The sequence below is a fragment of the Globicephala melas genome, chromosome 6, assembly GCF_963455315.2.
Source record: "Globicephala melas chromosome 6, mGloMel1.2, whole genome shotgun sequence".
Taxonomy (NCBI): domain Eukaryota; kingdom Metazoa; phylum Chordata; class Mammalia; order Artiodactyla; family Delphinidae; genus Globicephala; species Globicephala melas.
Genome location: NC_083319.1, coordinates 20,994,933 through 21,022,226, shown reverse-complemented (window position 1 = coordinate 21,022,226; position 27,294 = coordinate 20,994,933). Strand labels below are relative to the sequence as shown.

General features: G+C 38.9%; 1 protein-coding gene across 5 annotated transcripts in view; it reads right to left on the bottom strand.

Moving 5' to 3' along the window:
- Positions 1-27,294, bottom strand: part of FKBP15 (FKBP prolyl isomerase family member 15) — a 56,429-nt gene that overhangs the window by 8,521 nt on the left and 20,614 nt on the right. For all 5 annotated transcript variants that reach the window (XM_070045695.1, XM_070045697.1, XM_070045696.1 and 2 more), the window contains exons 7-21: positions 26,871-27,020; positions 25,678-25,746; positions 24,225-24,371; positions 21,357-21,487; positions 20,816-20,873; positions 16,504-16,611; positions 13,986-14,088; positions 13,394-13,500; positions 11,800-11,914; positions 10,304-10,413; positions 9,888-9,995; positions 9,277-9,371; positions 8,316-8,418; positions 5,187-5,358; positions 3,128-3,264 (exon numbers count right to left, since the gene is read on the bottom strand). In XM_070045695.1, the coding sequence (XP_069901796.1) occupies positions 3,128-3,264; positions 5,187-5,358; positions 8,316-8,418; positions 9,277-9,371; positions 9,888-9,995; positions 10,304-10,413; positions 11,800-11,914; positions 13,394-13,500; positions 13,986-14,088; positions 16,504-16,611; positions 20,816-20,873; positions 21,357-21,487; positions 24,225-24,371; positions 25,678-25,746; positions 26,871-27,020 (1,713 nt within the window). The remainder of the gene's footprint in view (positions 1-3,127; positions 3,265-5,186; positions 5,359-8,315; positions 8,419-9,276; positions 9,372-9,887; positions 9,996-10,303; positions 10,414-11,799; positions 11,915-13,393; positions 13,501-13,985; positions 14,089-16,503; positions 16,612-20,815; positions 20,874-21,356; positions 21,488-24,224; positions 24,372-25,677; positions 25,747-26,870; positions 27,021-27,294) is intronic.

Below are 27,294 nucleotides of genomic sequence, written 5' to 3'. Positions count from 1 at the left end.
GTTGCTGTTTTCATATTTAAACTGTTTCAGAGCACAGAAAAAGACAGAACTGTTCCCAATCCATTCAGTGGGGCTAGTATTACCCTGATATTAAATTTATAAAACATCAAAAGATACTATTAAAGTTAAAAAACAGTAAACTAGAAAAATATTTGTAACATCTATGACTGACAAAGGATTAGCACCTTTAATAGTGTTTCTAAATCAAACTAATATTACAATAGATAAAATAGCAAAGGACATTAAGAAGAATTCACAGAAGAAATATAAATAGGCATTAAATATATAAAAGCTTTAATACTAACAAAAACACATATTAAGACAAGATAGTATATTTCACCTATCAGACTATAAAGATTAGAAAAATCGATACGTGCAGAGTTGGAAAAACTATGGAGAAATGGGCTTGTTCACACAGTGCTGGAAATGTAAGCTAACAAACTCTTCAAGCATAATCTGGCAATATTTATTTCAAAAATTTAGATGTTAAGCACTCTTCTATGATGCAGCAGTTCTTTTTTTTTAACATCTTTATTGGAGTATAATTGCTTTACAATGGTGTGTTAGTTTCTGCTTTATAACAAAGTGAATCAGTTATACATATACATATGTTCCCATATCTCTTCCCTCTTGCGTCTCCCTCCTAATGCAGCAATTCTAATTCGAGTGATCCATTTTATGGAAATGCTCAAAAGAATTTGCAAAAATAGTTATATAGTACAAAGATGTCCACAACAGCAGTGCTTGAAATAGTGAAAAAAGAGAAACATAAATATCCATCAACAGGTGAATAGTTAAATAAACTATGGTACAGCCTCACAGTAGACTATTATGTAGTAGTTATAAAGAATGAAAATTAAAGACCTAAATGTAAGACCGGACACTATAAAACTCTTAGAGGGGCTTCCCTGGTGGCGCAGTGGTTGAGAGTCCACCTGCTGATGCAGGGGACACGGGTTCGTGCCCCAGTCCGGGAAGATCCCACATGCCACGGAGCGGCTGGGCCCGTGAGCCATGGCCGCTGAGCCTGCGTATCCGGAGCCTGTGCTCCGCAACGGGAGAGGCCACAACAGTGAGAGGCCCGCGTACTGCAAAAACAAAACAAAACAAAACAAAACAAACAAAAAAAACAACTCTTAGAGGAAAACATAAGAAGAACACTCTTTGACTAAATCACAGATCTTTTTTGACCCAACTCCTAGAGTAACGGAAATTAAAATAAAAATAAACAAATGGGACCTGATTAAACTTAAAAGCTTTCGCACAGCAAAGAAAACCATAAACAAGATGAAAAGACAACACTCAGAATGGGAGAAAATATTTGCAAACAAAGCAATTGACAAGGGATTAATCTCCAAAATATACAAACAGCTCATGCAGCTCAATATCAAAAAAACAAACAAGCCAATCCAAAAATGGGCAGAAGACCTAAACAGACATTTCTCCAAAGAAGACATACAGATGGCCAAGAGGCACATGAAAAGATGCTTAACATCACTAATAATTAGAGAAATGCAGATCAAAACTACAATGAGGTATCATCTCACACTGGTCATAATGGCCATCATCAAAAAATCTACAAACAATAAATGTTGGAGAGGGTGTTCAGAAAAGGAACCTTCTTGCACTGTTGGTGGGAATGTAAATTGATACAGCCACTATGGAAAACAGTATGGAGGTTCGTTAGAAAACTAAAAATAGAACTACCATACGACCCAGCAATCTCACTACTGGGCATATACCCTGAGAAAACGATAATTCAAAAAAGACACATGCACCCCAATGTTCACAGCAGCACTATTTACAATTGCCAGGAGGTGGAAGCAACCTAAACGTCCATTGACAGATGAATGGATAAAGAAGATGTGGTACGTATATACAATGGAATATTACTCAGCCATAAAAAGGAATGAAATTGGGTCATTTGCAGATACGTGGATGGACCTAGAGAATGTCATACAGAGTGATGTAAGTCAGAAAGAGAAAAACAAATACCGTATATTAACGCATATATGTGGAATCTAGAAAAATGGTACAGATGAACCTATTTTCAGGGAGGAATAGAGATGCAGACGTAGAGAACGGCCGTGTGGACACAGGGCGGAGGAGGGGGTGTGGGAGATTGGGACTGACATATATACACTACCATGTGTAAAGTGGATCACTAGTGGGAACCTGCTGTATAGCACAGGGAGCTCAGCTTGGTGCTCTGTGGTGAACTAGATGGGTGGGATGGGGGTGGGTAGTGGGAGGTCCAGGAGGGAGGGGGTATATGTACACATACAGCTGATTCACTTCCTGTACAGCAGAAACTAACACACCATTGTAAAGCAACTATACCCCAATTTAAATAAATAAATAAATAAAAATAAGCAACACTGCAAAAAAAAAAAAAGAATGAGAAAGTTCTCATTAGTACAATGGCCACAATACAATTTTTTTTTTAAGTATTAAATATGATCCCAGGGGCTTCCCTGGTGGTACAGTGGTTAAGAATCTGCCTGCCAGTGCAGGGGACAGAGGTCCAAGCCCTGGGAAGATACCACATGCCACGGAGCAACTAAGTCCATGCACCACAACTACTGAGCCTGTGCTCTATAGCCCGTGTGCCACAACTACTGAGCCCAAATGTCTAGAGCCCGTGCTCCACAACAAGAGAAGCCACCGCAATGAGAAGCCCGCGCACCACAATGAGGAGTAGCCCCCACTCGCCATAACTAAAGAAAGCCCGCGCACAGCAACAAAGACCCAACGCAGCCAAAAATAAAAAATAAATTAATTAATAAAAATAAATACGATCTCATTATTGTTAAAAATGTTATCAGCGTACATATATGTATGTACATTTATTTTATACATACATGTATATACGTATGTGTATGTATATATTATATACACAGAAAACAATCTGGAAGAATAATCATACATCTTTTATAGTTGTTGCCTCTAGTGTATGAGAGGGGGAAAAGATAAATTTTATTTTTTATTTTATACTTTTCTGTATTATTTGTATTTGTTACAATGAGCACATGCAACTGTAATTTTTAAAAGGAAAATAAAAATGTTTATTAAACAGCTAACCCTGGCCACTTGGGCCCAACAGAGAAACTTCAGATGTAGAACTTACCTTTTCCAGAGACTCCTTCTCAGCTCGAAGGTCAGTCAGCTCCTCCTCCAGGGACGTCACCCTGAGTTCCAGTTGTCTCCGGCTTTGCTTTTCACTCTTGAATTTGGACTGTGCTTGCTCAGAGGTTTCTTGGAGCTCTGGGATATGACAGCACAGAGACTTGGCTGCAGAACCAGAGCTGCAGTGGGCTGTATGGCAACCCAGCACCGCCTTCAAAGCTGCATTCCATCATCTCCCAACCTTACCACACGAGCCTCTTCCACTCACTTCTTCCAGCATCACCTCACTGACCAACAGCAGGTTTATCAAGCCATAAACTGACTCCCCCATCCATCCATATTTATCTCTGCACCTACATGTCACCTTTGACACATACAAAATGGAAGAGAAATGTTCCAAGCGGTCAGAGACCACCTTCGGAATATTACCACTCCCACAATTCCATTTCAGTCATCATCTCAACACACTGGACTCAACACATTGAGATCTTTGTTTAGTAGTGGTCCAGGCCCTTTCTCACTGCCTGGGTAAGATATTCTCAACTCTCGTGGTAGCTGGGACATTCTACGAAGAGTCTGCTTTCAAAACATTCCTTCTCAAATAAAGCTATTTGGAATATTTCTTAAAAATGTAATGCATCAAACAACAAGGTCCTACTGTATAATACGGAGAACTACGTTCAATATCCTATGATGAACCATAATGGAAAAGAATATTTAAAAAAATGAATGTATATATATATGTATAACTGAATCACTTTGCTGTACAGCAGTAATTAACACAATGTTGTAATCAACTATACATCAATAAAAAATAAAAATAAAAAAATAAAAATGTAATGCATCAAAATTAATTTTGTTGGAAGACTTTTGAGATCCTTATGGTGCCCTTAAGGTAACTGTCACAGAGCACCACAAAAACAGAAAAGAGGCTATCTGTACAACATTCAAATCTAAGATTTTCCCTCAAGTGCACCCAAGTGATGCTCTAAAAAGGAAGGGATTTATCTTCAAGGTATCACTTCACCAACTGACATCAGTGTTTTTTAGCTTTCTTTTTGGGCAAGTTAATTTTGCTTTTTCCTAACTCTGCTGCTATTCCAGCCACACCCCACCCACTGGTCCCATCTGTGCCTTCCACATGTCTTTCTTTATACAAAGTGGTGGATGAATCAACACGCCAGTCTTCACAAATCTGCTTTTCAAGTCACCATGTCTTGAGCAGCACCATTGTGCCAGGCACTAAACTAATACTAAGGGAAGGACTTTACAAAGATGAGAAAGACACCATCCTTGCCCTTCAGAGGCTTGCATTCTAGAAGGGAAAACACATATAAGTAGTGCTGATCAAAGGCTATCTCTGATAATGGGCATAATAATGCACTTGGAGATGAAGGATTTTAAAGGAGATCAAATATTCTAGGAAAAAAAAAGGGAAAGTTTCTGAAAGAGGCAGTGTTTGGAGAGAACTGGAGTCAAATCTTGGCGATGGTGGGCACACCAAGTCCAGAGAACAGCATGGATAAAAAGCAAGGCAAGAAATACAGGATGTGTTGAAGCAGCAGGCTGGCTAGTATGTCCAGAGCTACGTTGAATTGGGCAACATACAGGAAATAAGCCAAGGTGGAGGGGCCTTGAGTGCCAGGCTGAAGGACTGCAATCCATGCTCTAGGAAAGAGGCAACCGCAGCAGGAAGCACCTGCTTCTTAAGCTTCTACTGAGTCACAAGTTAAAGGAACCCTTCAGTTAGATTAGTTAGTCACAAGTTAGTTTAACTCTTCAAGGCCTATGAGGCCAATCCTAAGTACCAAGGATACTCAACACTCACCCACACAAAGCAGAACTGTGGCCACTGATCCACTCTAAATGGATAGTCAGTTCTTTTGTTGTCCTTTATGCCAAACAATCATGTAATAGGTTTATATTGGTTCACCTTAACCTTTGGCTCTGTCCTTCACAAACTTCATTAGCATTATGCCAAATGGACTGGGAGGAAGGAAACAGTGTAATTCTTTAAGTTTACATTGTCAAAATCCCAGCCCCCTCCAGCAAGGGCATACCTGAGAGCTCTGCCTGCAGTTTGGCGACTTGGCCCCTGAGGAGGTCCGTCTCCTTCATGCTTTCTGTCAGCTGTACCTGCAGCTCCGTTTCTTTCTTTTGGTGGGCGGTCATTTTCAGGTGTAGATGAGAGACCTGTGCAGTGGCTGCTGCTAACTCTTCCGTCACCTTGGCCTGAACAGTAACAAAGTACGATGTCACTTTAAAGATGGTGATGGCCCAACCTCACATACTCTGTGCTGGCTGAACTGGTAGGAAGATAGCTAAGGCCACCTTCAACCTGAATTAAGCCCAAATCAAGCCCTCAAATGTGCAAGGTCTCTGACTCAGGAATGCCCTTGCAAAACTTTGTCCTTAGGAAATACTATGCAAGAACACAAAAATTTTGCTACAAGGATGACCGATACAGCATTGTTTATAGTTGCCAAACAATGGAAACACAAAATAATTTTTAAAATGAGCTTAAGCAAATTGATATATCTATCCTGTACGCAACTATTAAGAATAGTGTTATGAAAAAATACTCAGTGGCTTGGTATACAGTCACCACCTATTGTTAAATCTCACCAATCTGATACATGAGAAATGGTATTCCTGCCATTTTCTAAGTTTCCTATAATGAACATTTTTTTTTTAACAAGAAAAGGGTATTTTAAATTTTAAATTGAATGCCTTTGATGGCAATCCACTTCTCAGGCTACAACTTCTCTCCAGCACTACTGTACTAATATTGGGTTGGCCAAAGAGTTCACTTGGAAATGAACTCTTTGGCCAACCCACAGTAGTACTATAAAGATCGGTCACGTGAGAGTAACTGCTTTGGGGGTTCTTTGAAGAACAGTGGTAATAAAAGAAGGGAACACTCCAACTTCTTTGACTGCTCAATGCATTTTATTTTATTTTTTTTTCAATGCATTTTAAATGGTGCTCTGTACTGGCCAAACAGGAGCTAAATAGTCTCAAGTAACATCCGATGAAGTCAAAATGACTACCCTGGAAAAGTGTCTACAGATATTGTTTATGAAGGGCGATGATGAAAATGATAATTAAAAGGATGGTCAATGAAAAGGAATGGTAAACAAATGACAAATACTACATTCATTTCACCTGAATTGATGTGCTCCTGTAAAAAATAGGAGAAATCAGATGACAGGAAAGGCAGTGAGCAACTGCTCCGCTGATTTTGATTTTTGGGCAGCAGTGTATTTACGGGGTTGGACCATCTCTCCTATACTATTACACTGCTACTACCATTACTCTTCCTATACCACTATACTTTACATGCATTCTTACTGCTGTCTACTTTCTTATTATCACTTGTCCCTTCTTAGGGTATTCACTGCGCCTACCTCAGTTTTAAACATTTATTCCAAAGCCTTAATCAGTTTTCTAGCTTACATTTAAAATCTGATATTTTGGCTCTCTTAAAGGTGGGGGAAATAAAACAAATTGTGTACAAAATAAAAAGAAATAAGCTATGAATGAGTATCTGAGTGTACACTGGCAAAGTCTCTCTCCTTGACCACACTTCAAGTTAGGCTCCTCTAAGCCCATGACCTTGTTCTCCCCTCCTGTCTTTGGCCGGACCAGCCCAGTTTTAGCAAGAATCCCTGCTAAGTCAGTTTAGAGTGAATCTCTACCCTTGATATCTGATCAAAGTTCTCCATCCCAACCTTTGCTGTCTAAGTCCTTGGCCTGTCGTTAGTAAGAATCCCCCTACCCAGGATGTCTCCTCTTAGTAATTTTCCATCCACTGACCCCCCCCCTCACTCTGCTCCTTGGCTGTAAATTCCCCACTTGCCCTCTTGCCCTTAACTGTATTTGGAGTTGAGCTCAACATTTCTTCCCTATTGCAATAGTCTTTTTATTTTATTTATTTTTTTGGCCACACCGTGTGGCTTGCGGGATCTCAGTTCCCCAACCAGGGACTGAACCCGGGCCATAGCAGTGAAAGTCCAGAATCCTAACCACTAAGCCACCAGGGAACTCCCATCTATTGCAATGGTCTTGAATAAAATCTTCCTTACTGTTTTAGTAAGTGTCAGAATAAATTTTTTAGTAACATGCGACTTTTAGAGTGAGCTCTAAGATACTTATTTTTGCTGTTCAGCAGCCTTAGCTTTTCATCTGTTAAACTCAGAGGACAATGACAGTTTGGACTTCCAGGCAGAAGAGGAATTTTCACCTGCCGCAAGTAGAATCAAAGTTTTACTCACTGTCTTGCCTCAACTGGCCTAACAGAAACTGAACTAACACAATGCTCAGAGGGCTTTGCGTCTATCGTGGCTCCAGAGTTCACTGATATCAGAGGGAAGACCACTTGCATAGGGCCTTGCAGCAGCTAAGACCACTGGAGGGGATGAATTCCAGAGGAGAGGCAGTGGGGTGGATGGTCACTCTCACCAAAGAACAAGCAGAGTGGAAGATCACTCAAAAGCTCTTATCTCAAGTTATAAAGTGCATTCCACTCAATTTTCATGTTTTCAAAAAAATTCAAATACAAAATATAAAACACTTCTTAAATCTGAGAAAATAGCAGATGAAAGGGTTACAATGTCCCAGCTGATGAGGGGGAGCCCAAACAAGAAGGAACTCATTTCAGAAAAACAGTGTCACTGGAGCAAAGACAGGAGGAGTGGGGCTTCCAAAGCAGTCATCTCAACCCAAGACCCACAACAGTCTTCCTTCCTTATAGCTACTTCAGAAACAGGTCAAAATACCTAATTCTGAACTGACTGAAGTCAAACAGCAAAACTTTAAAATGCTTTGGCAGACACAGATGAAGGAGCAAACTAAACAGTCTCAAACTTCACAATAAATGTTTGTTATGTGGCATAACAGAAATCGTCTGTTGATTTTTTCAGCAGAATAGGATTAGTTTCTAATAAACTGTATAATCCTCACCTTAACCAGATTACTAACATCAGTGATTGTTTTTGAGTCAACTTATTGTAACACATTTATACAACAGAAATCTGGATGTTGGATATATTAAAAATCTGTTGGAAGATTTCTAGTTCTCTTCTCAATGATGGCAAAAATTCTAAAAAGCGAACTGGTAAGGACGTACAGAGGACACTCCTTGGCTCTACACATCCTGACTTGGGCTTTTCTCTCCCCAGTTACTTTACCTTCTCTTGCTCAGCATGCAAAACTCTTGCCTGTGTGTTTTCTGTGGCAGTTTGAAGTGAGTTGTTCCTCTTCTCCATCATCAGGTTACTCTGCTCAACATACCTGTGAAATAAACAGGGAAAAAGAAAACATTTATCAAGCACTCAATGCATACCAGGTATAACCCAATGTATCAATACATTCGGTCGTCAGAGCATTGCTCTATACCTTCATCAGGAACAATCTGAAAGCATTTTATTTTCCGAAGATCTGCAGTAATCAAATTTGGAGGCAGGAACCTGGACCGGGGTGAATTGCTTTGAATTTGAAGAATGAAGAGGAGGGGAATTTGAACATGTGTGGTGAGGGGAAATAAGAGAGGAAAGAGACAGGAGTATGAAGGCTACAAGGAGGGAAGAAAAGAAAGCCACTCCCCTTCCCCCTTCCATGTGGGAGACAAGAGACACTGGAGAAGAGAAATATGGGAGGATATTTTAAAGTGAAATGCTGCTGTAACATGTTCCCCTGACCCCTCCCCACAAAAAAAATTTTCAGAAGGATCTAGAAAAATTATACAATGCTTGGGTTTTATGTGGAAATCAGTGAAGTTCTGGTTGATAAAATAAGAGTCAGCCCACACAGAAGAGAGAAGAGGACATCAGGAGTTTTCTAGGCACTAACACTGCTTTTACAGATGAGGAAACTAGAGCCGGTGGGAATAAATAAAATGCCCAAAGCCACACAACAAATGAGGAGCAGAGCCAGGATTCAAACGCAGGTGTGCATTACATCACAGCCTCCTGAGCCCTTTCTCCTGAAATCCCTTCAGTCAACAAGCAGTAATTCACATGACAGGCAGGAAACAGAAAAGAGCAGAAATACACATAAACTTCTGTAAACAAAAATGCTTATTTAACTTGGGCATTTACAAACTAAACCCTTTTTTGTCCATCCTAGCCAGTGCCCCGTACCTGTCATTACCTCTGATTTCGTTCAATTAGTTCACTAATCTTGTCATTCTGTTCTTCTATCCGACTGCTCTTTTCAAGGATCTCTTGCTTCAATCTTTCATTTTCCTAATTCGAAATATATGACGTTTAACTTGTTAAGAGAGAAGCACCAGATAAAAGGGAATACCAGATGATACTATTACACCAGATGATACTAAAAAATCTAGAAAAATCTAGAACTTATGTCCACATAAATATAATACTTAAAACAATGTATCAAATTCTACCTGATGGATACAAATCACTACATCCAATAGACTAAATGTATAAATGGCTATAAAATGAAGCGGGAACTTTGGAATATGGTCAAAAAAGAAATGTTTCCTTCTGATAATAGAGTGATAAGTCACTTGGAGTAATTAAGTCATAATGGATTTTCCAGAATTTCCCACCTCCGTGTGGCATTTATCACATGCTCTTATTCCTGGAGTAGAGGTTTCAAACAGTAGTACAACTCCAGAGAGAGCAGCGGCAAGATCTCCAGGTTGAGTGCTCTGTTCTTTTTTTTTTTAATGATATACTTTTTTTTATTAGTTACCTATTTTATACATATTAGAGTGCTCTGTTCTTGATCACTCTCACCTGAATAATTCGTTGGATGTTGCTCATAATCATGCTTGTTTCCATTGTCACCGACATGCTAGGAATGAGCAGGGAATTGCTAGTGGTACGTTTCTGTAACTCTTCAACCTACAAAAGGAGTGTCAGAAAGACTTTTCATGACATTTTTAAAAGGAGAAATACAATTTACCCAAGGTCTGACTACTTTTTTGAGGGGGTTAATAAGTTTCTGAGACAATCTCCAATGTAAGCAGGAGTTTTCTTCTGCTAACTGGATCCCCAAATAAAACGACCCTTCTAGGGAAATAACTACTAACTACTATGAATACAGGAAACCAGGAAGAGTTTACCTATAGCCCTGATTGCTCCCTGTTTGTATCCCCTCTTTATACCCCCACTTTCAACACAGCCCCTTAGTCATGAGATGACTCAGTCACCTTAGTCATGAGATGATCCATTTTATCAGCCACTTTGCTGACTGCCATTCGAATTTCAGTGTTATGTTGCCGGGCTTCAGTCATGAGAAATGAAGCCATGTCACCTGATCCTGAACAGACATTAGCCAAAAAGAAACTTATGAAACTGTAGCAGAGGATACTGTATGAAGAAAAGCCAACAGCTCTATCAGCAGAAGAAAGAAAGAAATGAACATTTCCAAATACTGGAAAATGCTGTAGGTGACTTACACTGTCAGGAGAAGATGGAGAGGGGTTAAAGGCAAAATGGCTCCAAAGCTAACAATAACCAGCTATCCTCCTGCAAAATGCATCAAGTGATACAGTCTGGTTCAAGGGCACAAGTTGTGCACTAGCAACTCAGATCGCTTCTCCATTCACCCAACTGCATGCCAGGTATTGGACCAGGTACCAAGGATACAGCAAGGAATGAAACACGGTTCCTGCCCTTGGCAAGGTCAGTCTGGTGAGGAGACTCACGTGTAAACAGATCATTATAACAGAGTGTTGTAAGTGCAAAGAATGAACCATGTACGAGGTTACAAGGTACAAAAGAAGCACAGAGAAAAGCAAGATTAACTCTTTGGTGACACACGTATACAGTTATGTCTCTGGAAGGAGAGCAGAGAGGGATGGTAACAGGAAGCCTTCACAGAGGAGATGACAGATTCAGTGGTTTCCCAGATGGAGAAGGGCAGGGCTTCCAGACAAAGGATGCACCCAGGAAACCCTTACCACTCCAGGACCATACATTTCATTGTGGGATATACTTGCTTCTTCCTACCACTGTCCTAATACCCAAAGTGATTACTGTACAAAAGACAAGCTGCAGAACAAGAAGGCAGGATACCATCCCAGCTGTGTGCATTTTATTTTGCTTTGTTTTTTACACTAGGCAACCACACTTGTACATGTATACAAGACATCTGAAAAGTGACCGTTTCCTAAGGTCAGGGGGGTTTAATGATGGAAAAAAGTAACTTCACTTCACACCTTTTTGTGTTGTTTGATCTTTTTATAAAAGTATATTCTTTTCACAACTTTAAAATTTTAACAAAATAGCTTTCAGAGATACTGAACAGTCATCATGGTTTCTCCCAATTTCCTCCAATGTTTTTACTCTTTTACTATTAGCTATGAATTCTACAGAGCAACTCTGAGAGAGGAATTAAAAAGGGCTGGCAGGAGAAAATGCAAGAAACAAAACACAGAAAGTGGCCATGAGGGTTTTTGTGGGGATGATGTAAATGTTCTAAAGCTGGATTATGGTAATAGTTGCTCAACTCTGTAAACATCCTAAAAAAACCCATTGAATTGTACACTTAAAACGAGTGAATTGCACGGTATGTAAGTCATACCTCAACTAACTTGTTTAAAAAAAAGAAAAGAAAAAAAGGGCAGAGATCTACTGGAGTCAAAATGAAAAAGGGATGGGAGGGAGGTAAGCACAGCAAGAGCAAAAGATGAGAAACTCCTACCTTGAAAATGAGGAGACTGAGAGAGCGGTGCGGGGTACAAGGGCCGGACGGGCTGCAGCTGGGAAGCAACAGCTGGTGCCTGAGGATAAGCATAGGCTTGCATACCTGTATAGGGCTGAGAAAATGCCAAGTTACAGATGGCTTATAAAACAGTCATATCTCTCTTTTCTGCTTAGTTTGTCTTGGATGGAATAAAGTAGATAAACTGGAAGTAGACTCAAACTTATTGAAGCTGGAGATGTATGAGACCAGGGTTTGGTATTGGGTAATAATTGCAGCAGGAGAGTCATGTATGTAATCCAGTGATGCCTGGTCACTAAAGTCATACCTAGAGAGTGAGGGAAGCATGTCTCAGGTCACTCCCCAGTCCTCTTGTGATGATTTAATTAAGTAGGAATTCATCCCCCGGCCATTGGGCCTATTGATGGTCTAAAAAAAATTTAAAACTAAGCAAACGATGCTTGGTTTCATTAAGGTAAAAGAAGAGGTGTTCACTGCGATTCCAAACTAAAGTCACCAGTTTCCAAAGGATGCCTCTCCCCTTCCAGATTGTGATGCTTATCTGTATGACCAAGAGCTCTCATTTTCCTCTGAGCCTCAGCCACCTCAACTATAAAATGAAAATAATAATACCATTTCTTAGGGTTGTTGTGTGGATTAAATGAAGCGATATATAGGTAAAGTTCCTAACAGCTCGTAAGTAAGTGCCTGGAAGACAATAAATGCTCAATAAACAGCAGCTATCATTTTAGTGATGATGGTTATTCTTCCTTGAATTAAGGAAATCCAGCTCATTTCCAGGGATTGGTATAACCACCCATCCATTACTAAAAAAGAATCTTAGTCTATAGGATATAACTCTCCATTAGGTCCATTCAGGAGTGGGGAGAGGGCCAGGTAGGACTTTCCTCAATTCTGATACACCCCTTCCTAATGGGGCATAACTTGGCCACCATCACTCTGATCCCTCCATCAAGAATCACCAAGGAAGTGAGGGTCTGTTACCATGGGGAGTTAAGTCTTAACCATCAAATGTGTCAGGGCAAAAGAAAAAGTCCACTGTCCGGGCAAACAGTCAGCAGAGGCAGACAGGCTGTTGCCACTGCCTTCTGTGAAAACAGTAAAAACCTACTTTTAAGAGCTCACTTTTGGAGGATAACTAGACAAAGAGTTCAGCTGTATTTTCATACAGCCTCCATCCATTGACCTCCACCACAACCGTTCTGCTGAGTGGAGTGCAGAATCTTGGCCTATCAGCTGTTTGACAGAAGAGAACACAGAAGACTTGAATCTATAGCCCTCAATTAGACATGTGTGAAAAGGAAAACAAACAAACATTGCTTGGGCTTTTACTATGTGCCAGGCCTTGTGCCAGGTGCTTTGCTTGTTCTTGCACAAAATCTTTACAACCACCTATAAGGTAGGTAATCCCTTGCTTGTTTAAACATGAGAAAGTAGGAGTTGAGGAAGGAGAAAAATCATAAACTCTGTGAGGAACTGGTACAGTACAAATCGTGCAAGAAGAAGAAAGGAGACTGCCTAGAACCATAATCAATTATAGCTTATAACTGATATGGTTTAAAAATGTTGTTACCTGAAAGGACTGGGCGTTTCCAGATACAGCTGAGTGGGAATCATGAGATGCAACTTGCATCAAGGCAGCAGACGGTGTTTGGAGCCCAGAAACAGATGGCTGAGGTGCTAAGATAAAGCAAGAAGTTTTCACTGTTATCCATCCCTTGCTTCTTGGTACAAGTCTGGATTATCACCTTTCAAATCACCACCCTTCAGACTTGACCACTTCTCTCACCTAGTCTCCTAAACTCAGCTCTACTGGAGTCTCAGCAATGGGCTAGTGGAAGGAAATTGGGCATGCTCAGGTGCACGTGACTCAGACCTTCGACACCATCAGCTGACAGAAAGTGCAGAATTACACACAGGGAGATGGCTCATTAGCTGAGTGCCGATTTCCAAAACTGACAATGCAACACAGCAGAAGACACAGCAAGCAGACCAAATACAACTCCAGGTCTGAAAATGCCCTACCCAGGGACAAACTGACAAGTTTTATACTCTAGTTCAGTTCTCAATACTAAAACAATGCAGCCTAACATTTTAAGGAACAATGATGACAACTTTGGTACCGACCCAATTCAAGGCCACAGAGCCTCAGAGAGGTTCCTTACCTTGTGAGGTCATCTGTGGTAGCACTGGATGGGCTGGCTGAAGAGACGGCTGGATGGACGGAGTCACCATAGGCTGCCCAGCTCCTCGAAGAGCATTCACGTCCTGCAACAGCATGAGCATTTTGGTTACTGTGTCTATGGGTCCTTAATTGAAGACTGAGGGTGACTGTCCACCCTAAACCTGCTTACAACCAGTGCTTTTAGGCAAAGAAGAGGAAGGAAAGGCAAGCAGAAAGGCAAGAGTTTAAGGTGTGGGCTTTGGGAAGAAAGCACTCTATTATATACTGGAGTAGGATCCCTTCTCCCTGTAAATTATATCAAATAATCATAGTTAATTTCCAGTATAAGTTGTTGATGTTATTTTGTCTGAAGCAGCTAGAGTGACTGCTCCCCATAATGTATCATTTTGCAAACCAGCAGCTAGCTTCCTTCAGACTGACCTAGTCTGTTTCCACAGAATTAGGGCCTCTTACAAGGAAACCCAGGGAATAATGCAGCCTTTCTCTTCTGCCAAATAATATACACAGACCTCAAGGTACTCACAGAAAATCAGATAGAGTAGGATTCACTGTGCCTCATTACGATGCTGTTTTTGACAATATAGTTTTAGAGTGTTTTCCCCTCATTCTTTCTCTTCATAAAAGCCAAGCAATGTTGGTCCCTACTATAATTCTAAACAAAGTTAACATACAAACATCTTCCTGATTCATTCAAGGAAAAGAAAAACTTGAGGCACAATATACAGTGACTGTGATCTGCTATGCTACAGTTTAAGGGCTGAAATCTCTTTGACATTCTTTTACTTCAGAACTTCCTCTTGTTTCCCAATATTCTCAGAAATGTATTTTGCATTTCTGGAAAAGCATCCCAGTTTTACATCATTACATAAATCAACCTAAATGTCTAACAAAAGAGTAAAAGGAATCATGATAAATCAATGTAACAGAGCACTGGGTTATCTTTAAAGGTGATAAAGCTTTGTTTTATTTATTTACTATTTTTATATTACTGATATTAACATAAATGTTCATGATATAACATTAAGTTAAAAAATCAGATTATGAAACAACATATAAACAATGTCCTTTTTGTTAAATATGTTTCTTCTTTTTAATTTACATTACTCTACAATTAATAATTCGAACCTAAAAATTTTAATAAGAATATTATCTTATCCAAATTTCATTTCCAGAAACCAGATAAAAATCAATCCTATAACAGATCCCAGAAATCCTATCTTCCTTTAAAATGTTAAATCTACACAGAGCTTTTCCGTGAAGAAATAAAACAAAATTGTGAAAAAAAAAAAAGCCTATTTTGAAAATTTTTTTCCTCAAAAGCATCACGCTTGCTTTGTTTTACATCAATATCAAAGAATCCTAAAAATTAATCACTGTTAAGTGTTTCAATTCAGTTGAGAAAGAATTATTTTATTCAATAAGGAACTAACCAATGGGAAAAGAACTTAGTTGGAATTAAGTTACTTCTCACCATTCACCAAATTCCAGATGGATTAAATATGAAATAATAGATCTAAACATATAATAATAAATATTTTAAAAAGACATGTGATGTTTACAGTATCTGAAAGTGGGAAGGCTTTCTAAGCATAATGTCAAAAGCAAAAAACAAAGGGAAAAATTGATAGAGCTGATTGCAATAAAATTTTTGAACTTCAAAAAAATCATGCCGGGCTTCCCTGGTGGTGCAGTGGTTGAGAGTCCGCCTTCCAATGCAGGGGACATGGGTTTGATCCCTGGTTGGGGAACTAAGATCCCACATGCCACGGGGCAACTGAGCCCGTGCGCCCCAACTGCTGAGCCCACATGCTCCAACTACTGAACCTACGCACTTTGGAACCCGCACCACAACTAGAGAGAAGACTGTGTGCTGCAATGAGAGATCCTGCACGCCGCAACTAAGACCCAATGCAGTCAAAAAAAAATTAATTAAAAAAAAATCATGCCACATACAAAGCCAAAAGATACAACAGTGGTTTTTTTTGGCTGCACCTCATGGCTTGTGGGATCTTAGTTCCCCAACCAGGGATTGAACCTGTGCCCTTGGCAGTGACAGTGCTGAGTTCTAACCACTGGACTGCCAGGGAATTCCTACAACAGTGTGATCTTCATATTAAATTACATCAGTGGAAAAATCAACATTTCCCAAGAGAATCTAAACATTCAATCAACAAATATGAGTTCATTCTTTTACGGGTCAGGCATCATGCTGCCTAAAGGCTGATGTTTGCTGACAACAGAGATTTTAGTAGAAAGCTAAATTAACTACTTAAAACTGCCCAGTTCTTGTGGCAGATATACAGAATTGCTTCCATTTCTCAGGGGAAGTGATAATTATAGCAGAAACACATGTACCAATACCAACCTGTATCATTCTGAATATAAGCTCTCTAAATAATGATTCTGGGTTAGAGGCAGAAAAAGCAATAATTTCAGTTAAAAGAACAGAAGACAGCAACATCTGCACTATTCATTCTAAGACAGCCAGTGGGACATACTTCAATTTCTGAATCATTGGAATCCAGCTGTGGTGGAAGAATGGGCAGCATGGGCTGGCCCATTTTAGCCATCCGAGAGATCAACTTGGCCTTGACTGTATCCGGATTCTAAAAAGAGAGGAAAGTCACAAAAATCACTATAATCAAGGTTCATTACCTTCAGTCAACTCTACGTCTTTTGGCTCTTATATCAAATCTTTCAACAAGTCCCCCCTGCCTTATCTATTTGAAACTATCTTCTAGAAAATGAGAATTAAAGATTTCTTGCCTAGACGCATACATGGGTCACAATTAATAACAGTAGGAAAAATAATTCCCTATATGTTGGAATGGACAAAGTGATTTCATCTGTATTCCTTCACTGCAATCAAGTCTCCCTACCAGGCATAAGTATTCTCATTTTACAGATAAAAAAACTAAAGTATAGATTAAGGGAGGGAGGCATTTTAGATAATAGTAACCTCTCAAAAGCCCAAGAGCAACTCAGCAGATAAATATTCAGAAGAGATTTAGGGCAAAAAGAAAACAGGAGCTCTGTGTTCTAAATTCAGGTTCATTTAACACTGACTTGGCACTGATGACGTACTAGTCCCTGAGCTAGACGCCTCTGTATGCATTAACTGGTTTAAAGTGCAGCCTTCAGAGCAGAATGTATACTCCTAAGGGTGAACAAGATGATCTAATGAGTGTAAAAAGAAATGACCATGACCTCTATTTTAAAATTATTTTTAAGCTACAGTAAACATCAGACAGTAAACTTGTTTACAGGGATGGAGAGTACTTTATGTATATAATTTGTAAACAAACATATACTGAGAGGGTGTATCATTTTTTCTTAACTAATGGAGACACATAATCAAAAAAAGTTGGGTCTATCAAAAGAGGACTAGTTATATAAACCAATATTCACACAATGGAATACTGTGATCTAAAGATAAAGAAAAATGAGGATGCTTTCTATATACAAACATGGAAAGATACTGTTATTATAAAAAGCAAGGTAGATAACATATATAATATGCTATTTTTTTGTGAAGGGGGAAAAATAAAATATACATTCCTATTTGCTTGCATCTGCATAAAGAAACATTGAATACATAAGAAACTAATAAAAGCAGTTACCCAAGGTTGGGGATGAGATAAAACAGGGTACATGGGGGCAGGGGAAGGAATGAGTCTTCTCAATGTATATCTTGTTATACTGTTTTGCTAACTGTGCCATGTGAATGTAATTACCTATTCAAAACAAAAAATAAAAACTTAAATGTAAAAAGAACCAAAAGATGGTTAATTTTATATTATGTGAACTTTGCCCCAATTAAAAAACCAAAACTGTAAAATAAGAAAGAAAAAAAAGGTTGGAGAGCACTAGTCTACGAAAAGTTACTGAAGCTTAGAAATAGGTGACAAAAGTAGCTGTGTCTCGAGACTACAAAAGAACTAATACTGAACAATCGTGGCTATTCAAAGATCTGAGATTATAAACTGTTTTTCAATTTTCTTGATTCTCTGGCTTAACCTTCTGGGTTTAGATCACTTTTTACACATATCAGATCAATTATTTGCTTAATTAATTTCTGCTTTGGACTGAATATAAGCAAATAAACTAGTGTTGGAGAGAAATTAATCATCAATTTCACTTCATACAATTATCCTGTTTCCCAATGTGGCAGGTGAAAGCCACAGAGCTTTAGAACTTGAAGCACTTCAGCTATCATCTCATCCACATGTAGTAAACTCAGATGCCTTCACGGACCAGGCAGAGCAGCAGCAAACACAGTGTACATCTTCTAAAGGTCTTCAAATCCAAATTTTACTACAACAGTATGCTAGTCTTCTCATGTTACAGTTGGGGAAACACAGAGGCCCAGAAACCTGATAGAAGTCAACTAATTGGTGAATTAGTGTAGAATTCCTCTGAGAGAATGAAAGTATGAAGATATGTAGCATTAGCAGTAATTATGATAACAGAGCTAATGTTAATTGAGCTCTTACAATATGCCAGACACAATACTAAAAACTCCATAGGCATCATTTCATTTAAACCTCATAAAAATCTCAAGATTACTGAAGACAAGCTCTATGTAGGCTTTGAGCTTAGTGCTTTATAAACATATCACGGGAACACTTAGAGGGGCTGTGAGAATTATTTCCATTTTTTTTGTTTTTTATTTATTTTTTTAATAGATCTTTATTAGAGTATAATTGCTTCACAATACTGTGTTACTTTCTGTTGTACACCAAAGTGAATCAGCCATATGCATACATATGTTCCCATATCCCCTCCCTAGAGCCTCCCTCCTATCCTCCCTATCCCACCCCTCTAGGTCATGGCAAAGCACCGAGCTGATCTCGCTGTGCTATGCTTCTGCTTCTCACTAGCTAATTATTTTACATCTGGTACTGTATATATGTCGATGCTACTCTCACTTTGCCCCAGCTTTCCCATCCCACCCCGTGTCCTCAAGTCTATTCTCTATGTCTACATCTTTATTCCTGCCCTGCAACTAGGTTCATCAGTACCTTTTTTTTTTTTTTTTAGATTCTATGTCCACGCATTAGCATACGGTATCTGTTTTTCTCTTTCTGACTTACTTCACTCTGCATAACAGACTCTAGGTCCATCCACCTCACTACAAATAACTCAGTTTTGTTTCTTTTTATGGCTGAGTAATATTCCACTGTATATATGTGCCACATCTTCTTTATCCATTCATCTGTCAATGGACATTTAGGTTTCTTCCATCTCCCGGCTATTGTGAATAGTGCTGCAATGAACACTGTGGTACATGACTATTTTTGAATTATGGTTTTCTCAGGGTATATGCCCAGTAGTGGGATTGCTCGGTCATATGGTAGTTCTATCTTTAGTTTTTTAAGGAACCTCCATAGTGTTATCCATAGTGGTTGTATCAATTTAGATTCCCACCAACAGTGCAGGAGGGTTCCCTTTTCACCACACCCTTTCCAGCATTTATTGCTTCTAGGTTTTTTGATAATGGCCATTCTGACCGGTGTGAGGTGCTACCTCATTGTAGTTTTGATTTGCATTTCTCTAATAATTAGTGATGTTGAGCATCTTTTAATGTGCCTCTTGGCCATCTGTATGTATTCCTTGGTAAAATGTCTATTTAGGTCTTCCGTCCATTTTTTAATTGTATTGTGTATGGTGTTACGTAGTGTTCTAATTTCATTCTTTTGCATGTAGCTGTCCAGTTTTCCCAGCATCACTTATTGAAGAGGCTGTCTTTTCTCCATTGTATGTTCTTGCCTCCTTTGTTGTAAATTAGGTGACCATATGTGCGTGGGTTTATCTCTGGGCATTCTATCCTGTACCACAGATCTATATTTCTGTTTTTGTGCCAGTACCATACTGTCTTGATTACTGTAGTTTTGTGGTATAGTTTGAAGTTAGGGAACCTGATTCCTCCATTTTTCTTTCTCAAGATTGCTTTGGCTATTCGGGGTCTTTTGTGTTTCCATACGAATTGTAAAATTTTTTGTTCTAATTCTGTGAAGAATGTCATTGGTAGTTTGACAGGGATTGCACTGAATCTATATATTGCTTTGGGTAGTATAGTCATTTTCACAATATTGATTCTTCCAATCCAAGAACATGGTATATTTCTCCATCTGTTTATGTCATCTTTGATTTCTTTCATCAGTGTTTTATAGTTTTCTGAGTACAAGTCTTTTGCCTCCTTAGGCAGGTTTATTCCTAGGTATTTTATTCTTTTTGTTGCAATGGTAAATGGGAGTGTTTCCTTAATTTCTCTTTCTGATTTTTTGTTGTTGGTGTATAAGAATGCCAGAGATTTCTGTGCATTAATTCTGTATCCTGCAACCTTACCAAATTCATTGATTAGTTCTAGTAGTTTTCTGGTGGCATCTTTAGGATTTTCTATGTATAGTATCATGTCATCTGCAAACAGTGACAGTCTTACTTCTTCTTTTCCAGTTTGTATTCCTTTTATTTCTTTTTCTTCTCTGATTGCCGTGGCTAGGACTTCCAAATTTATGTTGAATAAGAGCGGCGAGAGTGGACATATGAAGAAGCTGAAGACCAGAGAAGTCAGATAATTTCCTCAAAGCCACATGCTTATAAGAATAAATATTTGAATCCAAGTCTGTTGATGCAGAAGCCCAAGCTAATTTATACTGACTCTCAAGTAAGGGAAAATGAATAAAGTAACCACTGATTTCTAGCCTAAATCAACATTTTTCAACATTTTTTTTCTCTAACCTACTATACCCTAGGCACATGAAACCCTTCTAGCCAACTGGGGATGAGGAGATAGACTTATATACTCACTGTATTTACTGTAAGCTGTTCACTGAGGGAGTTAGATTTGGAACGAAGAACTGACTCCCTGAAAGCAAATAAGACATATCCTGAGATAAAAACAAAATCCATAATCACGAGTCTAGATTATACTGTATAAACAAATTGTTTTTTAAAATGTTTGCCAATTTAATCTCTGTAAAACAGAGTTTTAACTCTTCTTTAGTTTGTATAATTTCTGAAAGCTAGTGAAGATGGACAATTTTCCATTCAAATGCTTATTATTTACATTTCTTTCCTTGGATATATATTTTGTGTTTATACCTTCTGTCCAATTTTCTTCCCGAGTTTGGCAGGTATTCTTTTATATCTAAGTTAGTGCTTTTATAGAGTATGAATATTAATCCTTTGTCAGAAAATCTGATGCAATTACTTTCCCCATTTCCCTCATCCCATTTTTTCCTAATTATTTAAAATTATTTTATTTTTCAACTATATCTCTATTTCTGAACCCCTCTAAGAATCATTTACATGGACAATAAAAGAGCTTTATACAACTCCAGTATCTTACCCTGATTTGAAAGGAACAGATGTGGACGGTGACACAACAGGATCAGCAGCACCAGGTATGGGTGAAGGGGCTGCAGAATCCCGGGAACTAACACTGTGCCCATCAGAGCCGGAATCTCTAGCAAATTTGACCTAGGGAAAGATCAACCACAGATGGAACAGGCTAATACACCACAAAAAAAGGCACGCTTCCCCCTCCATTCTCCTTTCATTTTACTTATTCTTCATTATACAAGTCATTACCTAGTCACTGTAGGCAAATCAGAAAATGTAGATAAGCCAAAAGAGAAAAAAAAGGTAACAATCACCTGCATTTCAACCACTAAGCAATAACATTTTTAGAATTTTGGATGTAATATTTTGCACTTATATTATCTGTGTGTGCGTGTGTGTGTGTGTGTAAGTGCGTGTTTTACAACAATGGGGCCATACCGTTTTGTACCCTGCTTTGCTTACTCACTGATATATTAACATATTTCCATGTTAAGTAAATTATTATTTAGTTAACTAAATTATTAATCGACAACATCCTTTTTAACTACTGAAGAGTAGGTCTAAGGGTCATGCCCCTAACTGTTATCATCTACAGGAAAAAGTCTCCAAAGGATTTTGGGAACACAAGTCATAAATATCTATGTTATCATAAAATATATTTCACCAATTCCTAGTTGTTGGATATTCAATTTATTTCTAATTTTTTCTATACAAACAATACTTCTAAGAATAGCTTTATCTCTCTTCGCACATAATAATGTCCAAAATACAAATTCCCAGAAGTGAAATTGTTAGATAAAAGGTATGCTTATTTTTAAAACTTTTGATATATACCATTAAATTTCACACCGTAAAGGGTAAACTACTTTATACTCCGTAAGTAGTATATAAATCTTTCTTAACACTCTTGTCACATTGGGTATTATCGTTCTGTATCAGCCTTGTCAGTTTTTTTTTTTTTTTTGGCCACGTCTCACGGCTTGCGGGATCTCAGTTCCCCGACCAGGGACTGAATGTAAGCCACGGCAGTGAAAGCCAGAATCCTAACCACTAGGCCACCAGGGAACTCCCCCAGCCTTGTCAGTTTAATAATCAATTTGTAATTCTTTGATTATTGGTAAAATAGGGTATTTTTTTCTTATGTTTACAAAATGTCAGTCTTAATGGATTCAAAATGGTTTGTTATCTATTACCACCCCTGACTTCCTCAAACTCAAAGGAAAATTGAGAAAGAATATAAAAGCTGTGAAAAAGGCAGCTGGAAGCACATCAGTCAAAGAGGACTGGAATGCCCACCAGAGATAAGGGTGTCCAATTAGGAAAGAGTCATTAATAAAAAATGCATATCCTGGGCTTCCCCAGTGGCGCAGTGGTTGAGAGTCCGCCTGCCGATGCAGGGGACACGGGTTCGTGCCCTGGTCCGGGAAGATCCCACGTGCCGTGGAGCGGCTAGGTCTGTGAGCCATGGCTGCTGAGCCTGCGCGTCCGGAGCCTGTGCTCTGCAATGGGAGAGGCCACAACAGTGAGAGGCCCACGTACAGCAAAAACAAACAAACAAACAAAAAAAATGCATATCCTTTGTTGCAGCAGGAATAAAGGAATAATCACAATGAGGATGGTCATAATATTTATTTGCATTGTACTTTATAATTTATAGTCACAAACATTATCACATTCAGACTTAATAATCACAGTATAAAGCAGAGTCTTTTTTTTTGGTGGTGGGGGAGGGGGAACATTAATTAACCGCCATTTGTTAAAACTTTATTATAGAAATTATTCTTGATAAAATTTTTAAATGGTACAAAGGGTAGAATGTAAAAAAGTAGAAGTTTCTGAACTCCATTTCCATTCTCCAGAGAAAATCATTTCATTTCTTTTAATGCCTCCAGAAATTTTATATGAATATATGGGCATATACATATATTCATTTGTATACACACAGACACACAAACACAAGATCATACTACCATACTGTTTTTTGTTTGTTTGTTTGTTTGAATGTATTTTTGGCTACATCGGGTCTTAGTTGCAGCATGCAGGATCTTCATTGAGGCATGCGGGATCTTTTGCTGCGAGGCGCAGGCTCTTTGTTGTGGTGCACAGTCTTCTCCCTAGTCGTGGTGTGTGGGTTTTCTCTAGTTGTGGAGTGCGGGTTCCAGGGTGCGTGGGCTCTGTAGTTTGCGGCACGCGGGCTCTCTCGTGGTGCGGGAGCTCAGTAGTTGTGGCACACAGGCTTAGTTGCCCCGTGGCATGTGGGATCTTAGTTCCCTGACCAGGGATCGAACCCGCATCCCCCGCATCGTAAGGCGGATTCTTTACCACTGGACCACCAGGGAAGTCCCCCCATACTGTTTAGCAACTTGCTTCTTTCACTTAAAAATAGATTTTGGATATTCTTTAAGAACTACATAGAAGTCCACTCTATGAAGAACCATAATTTAACCAGTCTCATAATAATAGACACTTAAGCTGTTTCCAGTTTTTTACTATCACAAACAATGTGGCAGAGCGAGGAAACTATGTATCTATCTCTATTTATCTATCTATATATAGGTATCTTTGCACTCTTAAGTAAACATGTTGATAGCATACACTTGTAGCCATAGAATTACTAAATCAAAAGGTGTGAACATTGGGCAGGAATCACTATTTTACAGATAAAATAAAAAGGTTAGTGTAGAGAAGTGACTATGAATACAGAGCCAAGAAGGACATAAACCTTGGCCTTTAGATTCCAAAGCTGTTGTTCTCTCCAACTATACCATTTCTACTTAAAAAAAAAAAGATATCTTCAGAATCTTTTTCGACACATTGATTTATTCATTTTACTTAACTAGCAAAGAGGACTCATCAAACACAACATTTCACTCACCCGCCTAATCTCCACCTCGAACACCAGGATCGAGTCTGTTGATGGAGTCCATCCTATTACCCCTTCAGAGCCAGCAGCGCAGGCTGGCGGGATGATAAGCAATCGCTTCCCTCCTTTTCTCATGCCCACCATTCCATCCTCCCAGCTCTTTAGGAATCAGAGAAGAGGAAAAGCTCATCAGATACAAACCTTTTCATAAGACAAAACAAAGTACAGGATCATCGGGTTTATATTCCCCCCTCCCCACTGGTTATAAGAAAATCTAGAATACTGCTTCTCAATTCACTTGTAAAAGACAGCATATCCAGGGCTGTATGAAATATACTTACCTTAGATGATGAGAGAAACTGGAACAGAAGAATGGCATTAAAATAGAAATAAAAGCTATCACTTATTAAACACATTTTTCTAAGTACTTTGCTAAGTGCTTTACTTCCATTATGTTGTTTAATCCCTAAAATAACTTCATAAGGTTAATAGCAATATCTCCATTTTACAGAAGAGAAAATTGAGGCTTAAAGAGGTTAAGTAACTAGCCCAAGATCAGTTAGTAAATTGTTAAGCCAAGATTTCAACACTAGATGAGTCTAACTTTAAGGGTCATGCCCCAACTGCTATGATCTACAGGAAAAAGTTTCTAAGGGATTCTGGGAAAAGGAGTCATAAACAAAGCTATGGAGAAAACCATTCTGCCACATGGATAAATGAGTACTTTACAAGGCATCAGTATGTCCTGACACAATGACACCCCACGTGTGTAAAATACTCTTTTTTTTTTTTAATATTTATTTATTTGGCTGCTCCAGGTCTTAGTTGCAGCACACGGGATCTTTTTTGCCACGTGCTGGATCTTTAGTTGCGGCATGCAGGCTCTTAGTTGCAGCTTGAGGGATCTAGTTCCCTGACCAGGGATTGAACCCAGGGCCCCTGCATTGGGAGTGTGGAGTCTTGACCACTGGACCACCAGCGAAGTCCCTAAAATACTCTTTACTTTATAAAATGCTTCCACAGTTGCTAACGAAGAAATTCACAACATGAACCCAGGTCCTCAGACTCCAATCCCAGTGTTCCTCCTGCTATGTTGTACTTGCTTCCCACCATGATTTAAAGCATCCCAGACAAATCAGAATCACCCATTATGATACACTTCTAGAAGAAACAGTTTCACCTCTTTCTCAATTAGGTGATAGGAAGAATTTAATAGTTCCCTCAGAACCAAAGGATGAAAAATAAAATGTAGGGACTAGAGAAAAGAAATGTACCCTTCTTCAATATATTGTCTCACAGGTAAAAATTTCCCAAATGTAGGTAACATAGCACATTTTTCTCTTCCTATTTTTTTAACCAAGCCTTTCCAGATTCTCCAAAAATATACCCAGGTTAGAAATTTTACAAAGTAAGCCCACTGCAACTGATAAACCCATATATAATAAGAACACAGTTAAGCCTTTACCTTGATGACTTTTCCTGATCCTAATTTCAGGCGAAGCAGCTTATCTTTGTTAGCAGTGGAGTCAAAAACCTGAAAGTTGATCAAAATAAACAAGATTAGCCAATTTCAAAAATAATAATAATCATTATGATATTCAACTTAATACACACCAGCACAGTACTTCTGAAATAGGTAATGTCAAATAAACTGGAAAAATACTTCTTAAAAGACCTGAAAAGAAGAGACCACATCATGGCTAAAGGTGTTATCACACTGAATATCTCTGAGGCAAGGATTTTCCAGGTTTAGAAAAAAATAAACTTCTCCTACCAAGTGTTTAAAAATATTTTCATCTATAAAGAATTTTCAGATAAATTATCTCATTTGATGCCAACAGCCATCCTGCCAAGAAAGCAGGGTGAGCACCACTAAGCTCCATTCACAGGGAAAAAAAATTAAGAGCTTAAATGACTTGACAAAGTCAAGTTAGGATAAAATTGGGACGTGAATCCACATTTTTTGGACTCATAGTCGAAAGCTCTTTCTATCACACCACACTACTTTTGAGGGCTTAATAATAAAAAAACAAAACAAGCCCAATCTATTCACAGTATCTAGTATAAGAAAAACGGAAAAGGGCTTCCCTGGTGGCACAGTGGTTGAGAGTCCGCCTGCCGATGCAGGGGACACGGGTTTGTGCCCCGGTCCGGGAGGATCCCACGTGCTGTGGAGTGGCTGGGCCCGTGAGCCGTGGCCGCTGAGCCTGCGCGTCCGGAGCCTGTGCTCCACAGCGGGAGAGTCCACAACAGTGAGAGGCCCGCGTACCGCAAAAAAAAAAAAAAAAAAGAAAAGAAGAAACGAAAAACGGAGAAACAACTGTGAGAAAGTCTAAAAAGTTTTAAAACCTAATCCCCTAAGAATATATTCAAGTTTAAAACTGGTATAGGAAGAGACATACATATGAACAATTACCAAAAATGATACTCGCAAAACTGGTTTCCTTTCTCTAAGTAGAAGAGACATAGTGGCACTGAGCAGATTTTATACATTAGCATTTCATGGCTATGCCCCAAAAGCAGTTGTAGAGACTAAAGCAGGGCTCCTCAAAGATTTCTATTTGCCAAAAGCAGCAGTTCATAGTAATAACACCTTACATTTGAATAGCTCTCATGCTATTTAAATTACAAAAGAACTTGCAGGATACATTTTCTTACCTGGCCCAGTCCGTGATTCTGAAAGAGCCAGCTGGTATAGGCCACTTCCAAAGAATCTCCAACTTCTACAGCAGGGCCTTCTACTACAATAAGGTCCTGTGACAGCACTGAATCCAGGGAAGAGGTGCTGTTGCACTTGGCGATGCATACCTGTGCGATGAAATCAAAGCAGCATAAACTTAGTTTAAGCTCAGTAAGTACTCACTCAGTTATTGCTAATGTTCTTTTCCAAACAGTGGCACCCACTAGCAAAACAGATTACATGTTCAGAAGTAAACCATTCCAAAGTCAGTAATCTCGCCAGGAATCAAAGTGCCTAAGAAGTATGGTTTTGGAGTCATACTGTCTGGGTACAGATCTGGGCACTGTCACTTATTAACTTGTGACCTCAGCCAAATAACTTAACTGCTGTGAACCTTATTTC